Below are 14991 nucleotides of genomic sequence, written 5' to 3'. Positions count from 1 at the left end.
ATTCTGCAGGTTTTTTCTCAGTCTTCTTCGGTCCAGACTATGTCTGTTTATTGTCCAAATCTAATTATTTTATCAAACAGATCTTTCCGGCTATGAGAGTGGTTTCGGAGAGTGCCAGCCATGTCGTGCTCTGGGACCCAGTGTCCTGCTGCTTGCATCTTGATGCAAGCTGACATGACAATCTCAGACAATATGTGGGTCTACAAGACAGTCCTCCCCCACCCTGGGGAGTCTGCCAAGGCTAATTACCCCCATATCAGCCCTGAATTACTGGCATGGCTGAGGTCCAATTGTATGGGAGTCAGCCATTTCCCACCGCTGGAAACAGGAAGCCTTGTCTGTGTTCTTTTTAATTGTTAGTTTTCTGGGTTTTTTATTGCATTTTGTACATCATGTTGAAGGTGATATATAAACAAACACAAATGTGAAATGCTACATTTGTATAGTGTGATGCCATCTTCAAAGCTCCGTTTAAAATTGCTTTTGCCACTTGAAATCTCTAGTTTCCTTTCTTTGGGGCAGTGTCATGTTTAATTGCATGAAGGTATACCATCGGAAAATATTACCTTAGCACTATTTCATTCCAACAAAAATGTAGGCTGTAGAATGCTAGCGGTTACTAGAATCAGGGGCCATCGTATGGCAAGATCTGCCAGGATAAGCAGTTTAGTATGAAATGAATCTGACTGCAGCTCAGCCAGCATTAAATCCCCAACCCTGGCCCCAAGATACAATGTTGGGATTTGCTCATCCTGGCTGATGCAGAAGGACGGGTGTAAGTCCCCCAAGAGTTTTTCTGAGGTGTGGTTGGCACTGGAAGGTGGGGGACTTAGGCTGAATCCTCAGTCTATTCAGTGTAGCCACATAATCTGGCCACCCCGCATGTAAAGGCTTCCTTTCCCTCTGCCAGGCTTAGGCAGAACAGCCACTGAAATGCCCAGCAGGGTTTAAATAACGAGGGACTTTCTATTTTTTGTAACTGATTTGGAACAATACTTTCAAGAGCCCGGGTAGCTCAGTCGGTAGAGCATCAGACTTTTAATCTGAGGGTCCAGGGTTCAAGTCCCTGCTCGGGCGTTCTTAGCTTTTCTTCCACCCTATGACGCTTCATGCACCTTTTAAAATTACTTTCTTCCACTAGTTAATGGCAAACTAGTGACATCACTTTGGTATTCTACATTTCCCGATCATGTCAAGCTTGTATCAAGCTTATACCAAGAACAAACTTAGTTGGTCTCTAAGGTGCTAATGGACAACTTTTTAATTTTTAAAATGTATTTCGACTGCGTCAGACCAACACGGCTACCTACCTGAATCTGATAATGTCATGGATTTTTTTTAAAAGCCATTCAAAATAGCAATGACAGCATACTTCACATACTGTGTTGCATAATACGTTTTATATGTGGAAGAAAATACCTATCAACGTGTCTGTGGGATGCTTTAATAACCGGTATATGCCAGCATTTCTGATGAGGGTCTGTGATCTCAAGAAGACCTCAAGAAATGTTCAGCTGTACATTTTCTAAAAATACAGTACACACACAGGTCTGTGCTTCTTATTACAAAAGCACTATATCGACGAAGGTGGGATTCGAACCCACGCGTGCAAAGCACAATGGATTAGCAGTCCATCGCCTTAACCACTCGGCCACCTCGTCGAACACAAAATCAGCGCTTTCAACTCCGGTACTTAAAAAGTGCTTCAATACCCTACCACTTCAAAAGGATGATTATTTTTTTTTGCAGTACGATTTTATGGTGGTTTCATATTGAATAAACGCGGTAGGATTACAATGTAACTTGCCTATTTTCCACAACATAGCCAATGAAATCCAGCGGATTCTATAAAAAGTATGAATGGAGATGTTTATTAAGACATAAAGCTGCTTAACTAATGTATTAAAAAACCTTTTGGATCTAAAATCCCGACTTTAAATGTTACACAAGCCTAGATTTCGCCATCTTGAAATAAGCAGCCTCGCTCTCTAGGGGTGGTGGACGAAGAATGGCCCTGCTCTGATGGTGCCCAAATCAAACAAATGCATTCTCCCCTTGGGAGCCTCCGTTAAGCAGTCGACTTCAACGCAACACGAGTAATTTGTGACTTTGTGAATGCAGTCCTACTGTAAACGGCACCCCTAAACTTCTTTAATCTTACTTGGGAAAGGGTGTGTGCAGTATTCAGTTAGGATAAGCCGAATAAAAGACTATACAGTGGTACCTCGGTTTATGAACACAATTGGTTCTGGAAGTCTGTTCATAAACTGAAGCGTTCATAAACTGAAGCAAACATTCCCATGGAAAGTAATGGAAAGTGGATTAATCCGTTCCAGACGGGTCCGCGGAGTACTTAAACTGAAATGTTCATAAACTGAAGCATGGGTGTAATTGGTTCCGGAAGTCTGTTCATAAACTGAAGCGTTCATAAACTGAAGCGAACTTTCCCATTGAAAGTAATGGAAAATGAATTAATCCGTTCCAGATGGGTCCGCAGCGTTCATAAACCGAAAATTCATAAACCGAGGTGTTCATAAACCGAGGTTCCACTGTACAAAGAAACACTGAAATAGTGAAGAATATTTCAATCCCATTTAATTCCAGTTAGTGGGATTAGCATTTTTTTAAAATAAGTAAAAGGGTAAAGCCATCGCCAGCTAAACAGTACGCATTCCCTTTTCGGGGCTTCCTAACGAACGCCTTTTAGAAAGTTCTTAAAAGAGCCTTTAAGTGTTATGTTTCCCATTCCCATGTTCATTTTCATAGTTACCTTTTTGTTAACTTCCCAGTTACTGTTAGTTGCCCTTACTAACCGACGTGGCAGAAAGCTGCAAGAGGTAATTTAGCATCGTGCGAGCTCTTTTCCAAGACCATGTGGTGGCTCTTAAAAGAGCCTTTGTTCGTGTCCTGGGGACGCAGGAGGGCGGGCGGTAACAGTTTATTTAGCTCCCTGCAATTAAGCTGGTGAGCGCCTTTTCTTCAAATATTGTGTGCGGAACATAAAAATCGAAAAAGTAGGGCGGTGGAATTTACTAGCTTAAAAGTTCCAAGGATAAATTTTCTCCTCCCAGCAGGAAATAAATGAGGTATCTACCCTGAAGTTTAAAAAAGGCTTAACATAGAACTTTTAAATGCAGTTTTTCAACGTAGTTAGTGCATAGTTACTAAAGACAATTAGAAAACCCGCAGATTAATTGGGCAGCGTCAGCTGCAAGAGGTAATTTAGCATCGTGCGAGCTCTTTTCTAAGACCATGTGGTGGCTCTTAAAAGAGCCTTTGTGGTTCGTGTCCTGGGGACGCAGGAGTGAGGGCGGGCGAGCCCTTCTCAGGCCCTCTCTCCGCGGATGCGCCTGGCGAGCTGGATGTCCTTGGGCATGATGGTGACGCGCTTGGCGTGGATGGCGCACAGGTTGGTGTCCTCGAACAGGCCCACCAGGTAAGCCTCGCTCGCCTCCTGCAGAGCCATCACGGCCGAGCTCTGGAAGCGCAGGTCCGTCTTGAAGTCCTGCGCGATCTCGCGCACCAGGCGCTGGAAAGGCAGCTTGCGAATCAGCAACTCCGTCGACTTCTGGTAGCGGCGGATCTCGCGCAGCGCCACGGTGCCCGGCCGGTAGCGGTGAGGCTTCTTCACTCCGCCGGTGGCTGGGGCGCTCTTCCGGGCGGCTTTGGTCGCCAGCTGCTTGCGAGGCGCCTTCCCGCCAGTGGACTTGCGAGCCGTCTGCTTCGTGCGGGCCATTGTTCCCAAAAGGAGAATAAAAAACAACCCAAAACGACACAAGTCCCCAACAAACGAAACAACAGATATAGTAAAGCGAAGGTTCCATTGCCGGATATATTTATAGGCAGCTGGCTGCCCGTTGATTGGCTGGAAGAGATGAATGGAACCGTTGCAGAGTTCGAATTTCCCAAACTATGCAGGGATTGGGCAGGATTTTAAAACCACCCCGCCCCTTCTAATGACTACATTTTGGCTCCTATCCATTCAGCTGTGTTATTTTGTGAAATGGGTCTCCGCCCTCACTTTAAACAAAAACCTGTCTTTGCTTTACAAGGAAGCCCTTCTCCATAAGGCAGAGGGCAAAACTATTTCTGCACATAGAACAATTCTGGTATATGGTTACAGTTTACAGACACAGACAAATCTTTGCCTCATCCCCACCACCCAAGTAGATTACAGTCCTAAATTTAGACGGGGCGGGAAGGAAACGAGAGTAACCAATCAGTGCAGAGAGAGAGAAGTAATAGAAGAAGCAAGGTCAGCAATCAGGAATGTGATGTCTTCTGTAGTTCGTGCCAAATATAAGAAACAAGTAGGTCCCTAGTATCAGCACCATTTATTTCCATTTTGTACTGTGAAAGGGTGGGTAGTCATTGTTCAAAAGATGTGGCTTCTTTCCTTTCAGCAGGAAGAGACACGAACAACTGACCCTCTGGGATAGCGTACCTCTTACCTTTCACAATACTGGTGATTCATAGAATTGTAGAGCTTGAAGGGACCCAAAGGGTCATCCAGTCCAACCCCCTAAAATGTAGGTGAAGAATCCCTGACAGATGGCTATCCATGAGTCTGCAACTTAAGAAAAACCCTGCTAGAGAAAACTGAACTTCCATTGTTAGGGCAAAAATCTGGGTGCAAGGCTGCCGGGACACCCAGCTCGTCAGGCAAGGGCCTGCGGTGACTGCGGAAGGCAAAGGAAGGAGGCCAGCCAGAGGTTGAAGCAAAAACACCAAGGTTTGTTGCTGCGCAGCAGGTTCAATGCAGAGACTGAACCCCGAACAAAAGGTTACAATCACTTTTAAAGGTTTCCCAAACATCCCATAAAACATTGCAGAAAGTGTCATACATACATCATTGATACATCACAGAAACGTCACGAAAGGGGAAGGTACAGGACACATTTCCTTTTTTTTATAATAAATTTTATTCCATTTTCCAATTTATCCAATTAAAAGTATTGGGAGAGGTTCCAGACATACCCAGACAGGAGGTGACAATGGAACCCAGGTGCACTTAGCCCCTGGCATGTGTGAGACCCAGGAAGGAAGGATATTCAAGGATTATGCCTGATGGGTTTGTGTACGAGGAGGAGGGGACATTTTCCTGTGTACGTGACTCCACGCTTCGGGGATTATGTCGAAGCCTGGGGTCTTTGAGAGGCCTAGGTGCCTGTGTCAAAATAACGTTGGTTCCAATAAACTCCATGGTTGCAGTGATTTTATATGATTTAATAAAGATTCCTGAGTTCCCCTATCTGGACTCGCTGTCTCGTTCTTTGCCTGGGTAGCTTGGATACATTGTAGCAAGTTCTAATTGGATTACTAGCTTCCGAAGGTTCGACGAACTGTCAGTGATTGTTCTCCTGTCATCGCCTTGTCAGCGGCTCACTCGAGCGTGCAGAGCTAGCTGAGCCAGGCTCTGCAGAGTGATTGCAATTGTCTGATTGGCCAAGACGCAGCGGACAGGAGAAGGGGGTTTCATTCATAATTTTCGCTACATGCATAACTTTGTCTCATTCATGAGTTTGTGACAGTGTTACTACCATATAGAAAGGGCTATACGGGGAAAAGAGAAGCGGGAATGGAGAGAAGCCTTTATTTCAACAGGGCTCATTCCCATGGGTTGTGGGTTTACTTGTGATGCATTTGTGGGGATGGGGCATGGCCTGGTGGGAGTCCTCTTGGGGTCTATTCTGGGGCCCAAATGAAGCCTCGTTTGGTTGCCCCCCCCCCCGTAAAATTCCCTAACATCCATCTACCTACGATCTACGCTGTAATCCTATTCACAAGAAGCTGGTGTAAAGTTAAAGTGAAACAAGGGAACACCACAACCAGACTCCATTCTGGAGCAAGGATACTCCTAGCTGAGCTGGCCTAAGCCTGCCAGAAGGAAAACAAGCCTTTAAAATAGTATTTGAGTCACACCACTATTTTTGCTGCCTTAATTTACATGGTGTTGTCAGGTCATGTGACTGAGATGAGCTGGTTTAGGATCTTGCCTGGATTCCTTGTTAAAAAGTGAAGTTATACTGGCCCATTTTCAGTCCTCTGGTATGGAGGCTCATCTTAGGGAAAAACAAATGTACCTTTGTTAAAAGATGAGCAATTTCATATTTGAGTTCTTTTGGCTGGATGGTAATTTGTTGGTGTTTCCCCCACTAAATTTACCAGTAAAGCAAATGGTCTTGTCACCACTATTTGCCTCAGTACTGTACTTCAGATACCTCTTCCTGCAAAAGTTGGTAAAGGCAGAGGTATCTGACCTACTTCTCTCTCAGTGAAGACTGGAGCACACAAAAATTCATTCAGCTTGTCTGAAATTTCCTTCTAAAGCTGCAGTTGTGTTCTTGCATTTGTTTGGACAGATCTTGTTCTTGTCCTTTTGGCAAAATAAATAAATGAAACTCTGAAGGAAACCTTCCTACCCCTACAATTATTTCTTGATGAGCAACAGCAGTGGGGAACCTTTTTAAGCCTGAGGTCTTCATTCCCTTGTGGACAACTTCTGGGTGGCCACATGCCATGGATGTATAGCGCCAGAGGCAAAAGTGGACACAGGAACAAATGTGAATGTTATCTTTATACAAAGCACTAAATTCCACACCCACTTGCACACCACTCTGGCCTACATCCAGTCAAGCAGGAAGCACAGGACTCATTCCAGCAAGGCCAACAGACTCATGGAGGGTGCAAAACTGGTCTCATAATAAAGGGTATTTACTGGGGTAGTCTCCAGGGCCAGAAAGAGATGCCTAGAGGACTGCTTTGTCACTAGGCTCAAGGTGCCCTATCCTTATGTACAGTACTGCATACATTTAACCTTCCATCATCGGAGTTTTGGGCAGCCACTCCCCGGGCAAAATGTTCTGGAGATATTTTAATACATTTGGGATTACACGAATAGGGTTGCATGTTATTAAAGTACAGCATGTCTTATTCAAGATTGCAAGATAAATGTGAACCTGGCAAATGTGATGTGCATTTAAAATGTGCTTTAGGAATGGTTATCTTTAGACAGCACTAACAAATATTAGAATAGGTAGCTTATACAAGAGATAACTAGCTCTTTCGCTAAAGTTGTGGGTGGCTCTTAAAAGAGCCTTTGGATTTTGGGATTCCTTGTTGAGAAGAGCTTCACTTGCTTTTAGCCTTGTGGCTCTCGGTTTTCTTGGGAAGAAGCACAGCCTGGATGTTAGGCAACACTCCACCTTGAGCGATAGTGACTTTGCCCAGGAGCTTGTTCAGCTCCTCGTCGTTGCGGATGGCGAGTTGCAAGTGGCGAGGGATGATCCTGGTCTTCTTGTTGTCCCGGGCAGCGTTGCCGGCCAACTCCAAGATCTCAGCAGTCAGGTACTCCAGCACAGCAGCCAAGTAGACCGGCGCTCCAGCTCCGACGCGCTCTGCGTAGTTCCCTTTGCGCAGAAGACGATGCACTCTGCCTACAGGAAACTGCAGCCCAGCACGAGAAGAGCGAGTCTTTGCCTTAGCTCTGACTTTTCCACCTTGCTTGCCACGACCAGACATTTTTTCTTTATTATGTTCAGTTGCTGTTTCACTTCCAAAGCTCGAGCAAGAATAGCTCTGAAACAGCTTCTTCCTCGATATTTATCCGTGCCGCCGGCTTGTAATTGTGAATTTCTATTGGGTAATGCTTTTAAATCATGTGACTTAGCTAGCGAATAGGAATCGCGAGTCTTTTCCTTTAGTCCATTGGTTGGGCAGGTCGGAGCCTGTCCAATAGGATCAAAGGAAGTAGCAGCTTGAAATTTGAAGTGGACGCCTAAAAAAATGAGAAGATGCGATTGGGCAGCTTTTGTTGTTAACCAATAAAAATCATTGAAGCTGAATATGCTAATTGTATCCTACTGTTATATATTGAATGGTCTGAGCACACGCTGCCTACTATTTCTTTGCTGCTGAAAGGGAAATAGGGGCTTTCACGATGCCGGAACCAGCGAAGTCTGCTCCTGCAGCCAAGAAGGGCTCCAAGAAGGCCGTCACCAAGACGCAGAAGAAGGGCGACAAAAAGCGCAAGAAGAGCCGCAAGGAGAGCTACTCCATCTACGTCTACAAGGTGCTCAAGCAAGTGCACCCGGACACTGGCATCTCGTCCAAGGCCATGAGCATCATGAACTCTTTCGTCAACGACATCTTCGAGCGCATCGCGGCCGAGGCTTCCCGCCTGGCGCACTACAACAAGCGCTCCACCATCACCTCCCGGGAGATCCAGACCGCCGTGAGACTCCTGCTGCCCGGAGAGCTGGCCAAGCACGCCGTCTCCGAGGGCACCAAGGCCGTCACCAAGTACACCAGCTCCAAGTAATTTTGACCCGTTCCCAAATACGTACTGAACCCAAAGGCTCTTTTAAGAGCCACTTAACTTGTCCAAAAGAGGGCTTTGATCATTACGTTCATTTATTATGCTTAGTTTCTTAGTCCAGAAGCAATGCAGCGATCCGTCTTTGGTAACTTTCCCTATACACTTGGAAAGTCCTAGAATGTAGAAGTATAATTTATTCAATGTTTTTAACGCCACCTTGTACTCTAAAATATCAAGGCTTAAAGTTGATGGCATATCATGTAATGAGTCCGCTGGGAGATTATTTTCTTCACAATTTAATCTTCTGCCTTTTCGATATCTGACTACCCTGTTTCTCATATTTTAAGGCATCCCCATAAAATAAGCCATAGCAGGATTTTAAAGCATTCAAGGAATATAAGCCATACCCCAAAAATAAGACATAGTGATAGGAGCAGCAGCAATGCCGGCCGCGGCAGGAGGAGGAGGAGGAAAAAAATAAGACATCCCTTGAAAATAAGCCATAGTGTGTTTTTTTGAGGAAAAAATAAATATAAGACGTGTCTTATAATATGAGAAACACGGTAGTGCCATCTTTCGGATTTTTTTCTTAGATAAAAACGAACTTAACCCTTTTTCATACTGATGTCGTAAATTTTGCAAGAGGGCCGGTTAGCTCAGTTGGTTAGAGCGTGGAGCTAATAACGCCAAGGTCGCGGGTTCGATCCCCGTATGGGCCATCGTTCTCGTAATTTTTTTGTTATGTATTTCATCTGGAACTCAACTTTTGAGCCCACTGTGTTTCTGCTGTGATTCTTTTTGGCTGGTATCCTTCTATTATGCTATATAAGGTCCACCTAATGGTGCAGCAATAAAACTGCTAGCACATTTGCAAACAGCTGGTGCAGAATTCAGTGGAACAAAACTGTTTGAGCAAATTACACTAATCCTGGTCCAACTGTACTGGTTGCCAATTAGTATCTGAGCCCCATTCAAAGTGCTGGATTGGACCTATAAACCCTTAAACAGCTCAGGACCACTATACTTCAAGTACTGCCTCTCCCCATGTGAACCTACCCAGACCCTGCCATCATCCCTTGAGACCTTTCTTCCTGTGCTTTATCCACAATAAGTCAGGAACATGGCAACACAGGAAATGGGCCTTTTCAGCTGCGATTCTCTGCTTATAGAGTGCTCTCCCCAGAAATGCTCACATGGTGTCTGTTCCATATCTTTATACACACCTGGCAAAAACTTTCCTCTTCTTGCAGACCTTTGCCTAAGTAATCATTCTATGACCTTTTAAATTTTGTGGTACTGGGCTTTTGTTGCTGCTGTTACTATGTTATGCATCCCTTGTTAAAAAACTTACCAGGCCGCTCAACAGAAACATTTACTAGATACCTACTAGCGGATTTTAACCCAGAGTGCACTAAGAATGTAGCTAAATTCTGTTACTACGCGTCAAGACTAAGACACGCCGTGACATCAATCAATAACAATGATAAGGCCGCCTATTAATTCCCAGTGGACAATAGTTAAAGGGAACTATCCCACATTAAATTTTAACCTAATTTTAACTTAAAATAGGATTATGAAACAGATAGTATTGTCATCTTTGAATAATACTATTTTATGTATTATTTTATGTATTTTATGTATTTTTGGTTTTCTTTTTCTGCTGGTCTATGACCGTAATAAATATATTATTACTATGTTATGCAATTCTCTGTGTGCTTTTTTTATATATATTGAAGGGTGGTATGTTTGGCAGGCTTCCTCAACCTCAGCCCTCCAGAAGTTTTGAGACTACAATTCCCATCATCCCTGACCACTGGTCCTGATTGCTAGGAATAATGGGAGTTGTAGGCCAAAAACATCTGGAGAGCCGAGGTTGAGGAAGGCTGGCCTAGAGAGACAAAAGAGTACGCCTCTGGGGTGAAGTCAAACCGTTGCATTAGGATCACCAAAGTGGGAGCATGCCTGGGCAGTATGCATCCCTTACTGCCCCACTGATGTCGTCCAGAGGAAAGCAGTGCAATCCTGAACCATCGACGGGCCAGATTTAGAAGGCAATTGGGCCACATCTGGCCCACGGGCTTTAGGTTGCCTACCCCTGCTCTAGATGGACTTTCCAAGTTGACCTTTCCAAGTTGACCCATCTGCCCCGCAGATCCTCAGATGAAGGGCACTATAGAAAGTAAATAAATAAATAAGCCCCCTTATGCTGCTAGTTACTTTCACAAGTACTGCTGTAATAATAATAAAATAATAATAATTTATTATTTATACCCCGCCCATCTGGCTGGGTTTCCCCAGCCACTCGGGGCGGCTTCCAACAGAAAAATAAAACACAGTAATCTATTAAACATTAAAAGCCTCCCTGAACAGGGCTGCCATCAGGTGTCTTCTAAAAGTCTGGTAGTTGTTTTCCTTTTTGACATCTGTTGGGAGGGTGTTCCAAAGGGCGGGTGCCACCACTGAGAAGGCCCTCTGCCTTGTTCCCTGCAACTTGGCTTCTCGCAACGAGGGAACCACCAGAAGGCCCTCTGTGCTGGACCTCAGTGTCCGGGCAGAATGATGGAGGTGGAGACGCTCCTTCAGGTATACTGGACCGAGGCCGCTTAGGGCTTTAAAGGTCAGCACCAACACTTTGAACTGTGCTTGGAAACGTAATGGGAGCCAATGTAGATCTTTCAAGACCGGTGTTATGTGGTCTCGACGGCTGCTCCCAGTCACCAGTCTAGCTGCCGCATTCTGGATTAGTTGTAGTTTCCGAGTCACCTTCAAAGGTAGCCCCACGTGGAGCGCATTGCAGTAGTCCAAGCGAGTGATAACTAGAGCATGCACCACTCTGGCTAGACAGTCTGCAGGCAGGTAGGGTCTCAGCCGGCGTACCAGATGGAGCTGATAGACAGCTGCCTGGACACAGAATTGACCTGCGCCTCCATGGACAGCTGTAAGTCCAAAATGACTCCCAGGCTGCGCACCTGGTCCTTCAGGGGCAGTTACCCCATTCAGGACCAGGGAGTCCTCCACACCCACCCGCCTCCTGTCCCCCACAAACAGTACTTCTGTCTTGTCAGGATTCAATCTGTTAGCCGTCATCCATCCTCCAACCGCCTCTAGGCACTCACACAGGACCTTCACTGCCTTCACTGGTTCTGATTTGAAAGAGAGGTAGAGCTGGGTATCATCTGCATACTGATGAACACCCAGCCCAAACCCCCTGATGATCTCTCCCAGCAGTTGCATGTAGATGTTAAAAAAACATGGGGGAGAGGACAGAACCCTGAGGCACCCCACAAGTGAAAGCCCAGGGGTCTGAACACTCATCCCCCACCACCACTTTCTGAACACGGCCCAGGAGGAAGGAGCGGAACCACTGTATAACAGTGCCCCCAGCTCCCAACCCCTCTAGACGGTCCAGAAGGATGTTATGGTTGATGGTGTCAAAAGCCGCTGAGAGATCCAGCAGGACTAGGAAACAGCTCTCATCTTTGTCCCTAGCCCGCCAGAGATCATCAACCAGTGCGACCAGGGCAGTTTCAGTCCCATGATGAGGCCTGAATCCCGACTGGAAGGGATCCAAATGGTTCGCTTCTTCCAGGCGTGCCTGGAGTTGTTCAGCAACCACTTGCTCAATCACCTTGCCCAAGAATGGAAGATTTGAGACTGGGCAATAGTTGGCCATATTAGGCGCATCTAAAGATGGTTTTTTAATGACTGCCTCTTTCAGCGGGTCTGGGAATAACTCTCTCATAGAGGGAAGCATTTACCACCCAGCGGAGCCCATCGCCCAGCTCTTCCCGGCTCGCTTTTACTAGTCAGAATGGGCAAGGGTCAAGGAGACAGGTGGTGGGTTTCACTTGTCCAAGCAGCCTGTCCACATCCTCGGAGGTAACAGATTGAAATTGATCCCATGAAACATGACTAGACAGGGCTCCAGCACTCTCCTGCCCTGGCCCTGCTCCCACGGTGGAGTCTACCTCCCTCCGAATCTGAGCGACTTTATCTGCAAAAAACTTTGCAAAAGCATTGCAGGAGATATTGGGGTCCCTACCAGGCCCTGATGACAAAGGTGGTTCGGATAGATTACGAACCACCTGGAACAGTCTCCTGCTGCTGTTTTCTGCAGATGCGATAGAAACGGTGAAGAAGGTCCTCTTCGCCGTCGCCATTGCCACTTGGTAGGCTCGAAGTTGAGCTCTAGCCCGTGTTCGGTCGGATTCAGAATGAGTTTTCCGCCACCGGCGCTCTAGCCGTCCCAACAACTGTTTCATCGCCCTCAGCTCCGGGGGAAACCACGGGGCTGTCCAGGCTCCATGCAATCGGAGAGGGCGCTTCCGAGCCAAACAGTCAATAGCCCCGGTTAACTCCACATTCCAGCGGGCCACCAGGGAATCAGCTGAAAGGCCATCAACATGGGATAAAGCATCCCCTACCATTCTCTGGAAACCATTTGGATCCATTAAGTGGCGGGGGCGGACCATCCGAATAGGTCCCACCTCCCTGCAGAGGGGAAGGGTCGCGGAGAAGTCCAGTTGCACCAGGTAGTGATCTGACCATGGCACTTCGTTAGTTTCACTTTTACTTAGTGTCAGATCACCAACATCCATAGAGGTAAACACCAGGTCCAAGGCATGTCCGCGGCTATGAGTTGGGCCAGACTTATTCAGGGACAGCCCCATGGAGGCCATGCTTTCCACGAAGTCCCGAGCGGCTCCTTATAAGGTCATGTCGGCATGGATGTTAAAATCCCCTAAGACAACCAAGCTTGGTGTCTCCAGGAGCACATCCCACACGACCTGAAGCAGCTCCGGCAGGGAATCCTTGGTGCAGCAGGGAGGTCAGTACACCAAAAGGAATCCTGTACTGCCCCTATTGCCCAACTTCCAGAACATGCACTCAGAAAACCTGGTCTTCCCAATAGGATGCCTGGTGCAAACTAATGACTTCTTAAAAATCACTGCAACCCCCCCCCCCCCCCGCCCAGATGGCCTGGGTTGCTGTGCGTAAGAGAAACCTGGTGGACAAGCAGCGGCAAGGACAGGCCCACCTGCTTCATCCAACCAGGTCTCTGTCACACATGCCAGGTCAAATCCTCCATCCACAATCAGGTCGTGGATGGCAGTGGTCTTATTCATCATTGACCTGGCATTGCACAGGAGCACCTTCAGGTCATGTGGGTATCCCTTACTGATTCCAGTATCCATCCGGTCAGGACCAGACCCGGAGGCAGGGATATTCCTCAAACAACGACTAAGCCTGCCTCCTCGGTAATGACATGGTCTGGTCTTAGCGTAACTCCTTCTCCTACCCGTGATCACTGAGATCAGTTGTCCCAGTGCATACCCCCTGTGGCATACCCCCCTGTGGAACCTGCCCCAGCCATTTTGTTGGATGGGACCCACTCCTAGGCAGCCCTGACCCCTCCCCTTAAAAACAAAATAAAACCTATATATAAAAATACAATAAAACAATACACACCAGAAACAAAATTTTTTTTACAAACAAACTAAAATTAAACAAACCCAAATTAAACACATTCAAACACATAAGGCATTTAAAAACATTTCTACCACTTGCTGCAGAGAGCTGCTGAGAGTATGTGCAGCAACAGCAGCAGTGTCCCAGGCCTCTCTGCAGGCTTTTTAGCTGTGTTGGTGGGTGCAGGCCCCGCCCCCAGGCCAGGTGGAATTGGCAGGACAAGGGAGCGGTCCCCCAGGCACTCACAGGCAGCAGCAGTGTCCCAGGGCTCTCTGCAGGCTTTTAGCTGTGTTGGTGGGTGCAGGCCCCACCCCCAGGCCAGGTGGAGTTGGCAGAGAAGGGAGCGGTCCCCCAGGCAGCAGCCTGTATAAATACCGTGCACTTACCAATTGCGCCACTGGAGCTACTCTTTAAAAGAATATATGATGTTTCATCAGACTCTGCAACAGAACGCGGTAAAGGACGTTTAGCAATCTTACAGGATGATAAAAACCTATATTAGCTGTTGCCAGGGCCGGCGCTTCCATTAAGGCGAACTGGGACACGGCCTAGGGCACCAAAATGGAGGGGGCGCTGGCCAGGCCGCCCGCCGCCCACCACTGCCCACCGGTGCTGCCTGGGGCTGCCTCAGGCCGCTACCCGGAGGCGCGCGGGGAGTGCGGGCCTGGGGCTGCCTCCTCTGAACAGCTGAAAGGTGGGTGAGGAGGCCCCAACAGCTGAAAGGTGGGTGAGGAGGCCCCAGGCTCGCGCTCCCGGCGAGAAGTTCCGGAGGTGCGCGGGGAGCGGCAGAGAAGCGGCAGCGGCAGAAGGGTGAGTGGGGCCCGCCAGCCAGCATGATCAGCAGGGTCTTGCAGGCTGCAGCGGAGCAGAGAGCAGGAGGAGGCAGCCCCACCCCCAGGCTCACACTCCCAGCGTGCCTGCGGAGCTTTGCGTGGGGAGTGGGAGGCTGAGGCCGCCTCAACTGAACAGCTGAGAGGCGCAGCGAGGTGGCCCCAGGCTCACGCTCCCCCAGCGCGCCTCCGGAGCTTCGCGCCCGGAGCACGAGCTTGGGGCAGCCTCGCTGCGCCTCTCAGCTGTTCAGTGGAGGCGGCCCCAGGCTGCCACTCCCTGCGCGAAGCTCCGGAGGCGTGCGGGGATCGCTGGGAGCGCAAGCCTGGGGGCGGGGCTGCCTCCTCCCACTCTCTGCTCCGCTGCAAGACCCTGCT

General features: G+C 47.8%; 3 protein-coding genes and 3 non-coding genes across 6 annotated transcripts; 3 read left to right on the top strand and 3 right to left on the bottom strand.

Moving 5' to 3' along the window:
- Positions 1-1004: 1004 nt before the first annotated feature.
- On the top strand, positions 1005-1077 carry TRNAK-UUU (transfer RNA lysine (anticodon UUU)). The gene has a single exon. It is a non-coding gene; the product is annotated as a tRNA-Lys (tRNA).
- A 502-nt stretch (positions 1078-1579) lies between these two features.
- TRNAS-GCU (transfer RNA serine (anticodon GCU)) lies at positions 1580-1661 on the bottom strand. Its single transcript has one exon. It is a non-coding gene; the product is annotated as a tRNA-Ser (tRNA).
- A 1560-nt stretch (positions 1662-3221) lies between these two features.
- On the bottom strand, positions 3222-3811 carry LOC118094836 (histone H3). The gene has a single exon (XM_035135537.3). It carries the CDS (start codon positions 3734-3736, stop codon positions 3326-3328), a length of 411 nt encoding a protein of 136 aa, XP_034991428.1. The 5' UTR covers positions 3737-3811; the 3' UTR covers positions 3222-3325.
- Positions 3812-7054: 3243 nt separating this feature from the next.
- Positions 7055-7557, bottom strand: LOC118094839 (histone H2A.J). The gene has a single exon (XM_035135540.3). The coding sequence runs from the start codon at positions 7519-7521 to the stop codon at positions 7132-7134; it is 390 nt and encodes a 129-aa protein (XP_034991431.1). The 5' UTR covers positions 7522-7557; the 3' UTR covers positions 7055-7131.
- A 361-nt stretch (positions 7558-7918) lies between these two features.
- LOC118094844 (histone H2B 1/2/3/4/6) lies at positions 7919-8637 on the top strand. The gene has a single exon (XM_035135547.3). The coding sequence runs from the start codon at positions 7940-7942 to the stop codon at positions 8318-8320; it is 381 nt and encodes a 126-aa protein (XP_034991438.1). The 5' UTR covers positions 7919-7939; the 3' UTR covers positions 8321-8637.
- A 325-nt stretch (positions 8638-8962) lies between these two features.
- On the top strand, positions 8963-9036 carry TRNAI-AAU (transfer RNA isoleucine (anticodon AAU)). Its single transcript has one exon. It is a non-coding gene; the product is annotated as a tRNA-Ile (tRNA).
- Positions 9037-14991: the final 5955 nt, after the last annotated feature.

Source organism: Zootoca vivipara, chromosome 12 (assembly GCF_965207765.1).
Source record: "Zootoca vivipara chromosome 12, rZooViv2.hap1.1, whole genome shotgun sequence".
Taxonomy (NCBI): Eukaryota; Metazoa; Chordata; class Lepidosauria; order Squamata; family Lacertidae; genus Zootoca; species Zootoca vivipara.
This window is presented reverse-complemented; position numbering and strand designations above follow the sequence as displayed.

What these genes read in the sequence shown, in the direction of transcription:
- LOC118094836 (XM_035135537.3), bottom strand. Translation starts at nt 3,736, where the DNA reads ATGGCCCGCACGAAGCAGACGGCTCGCAAGTCCACTGGCGGGAAGGCG.
- LOC118094839 (XM_035135540.3), bottom strand. Translation starts at nt 7,521, where the DNA reads ATGTCTGGTCGTGGCAAGCAAGGTGGAAAAGTCAGAGCTAAGGCAAAG.
- LOC118094844 (XM_035135547.3), top strand. Translation starts at nt 7,940, where the DNA reads ATGCCGGAACCAGCGAAGTCTGCTCCTGCAGCCAAGAAGGGCTCCAAG.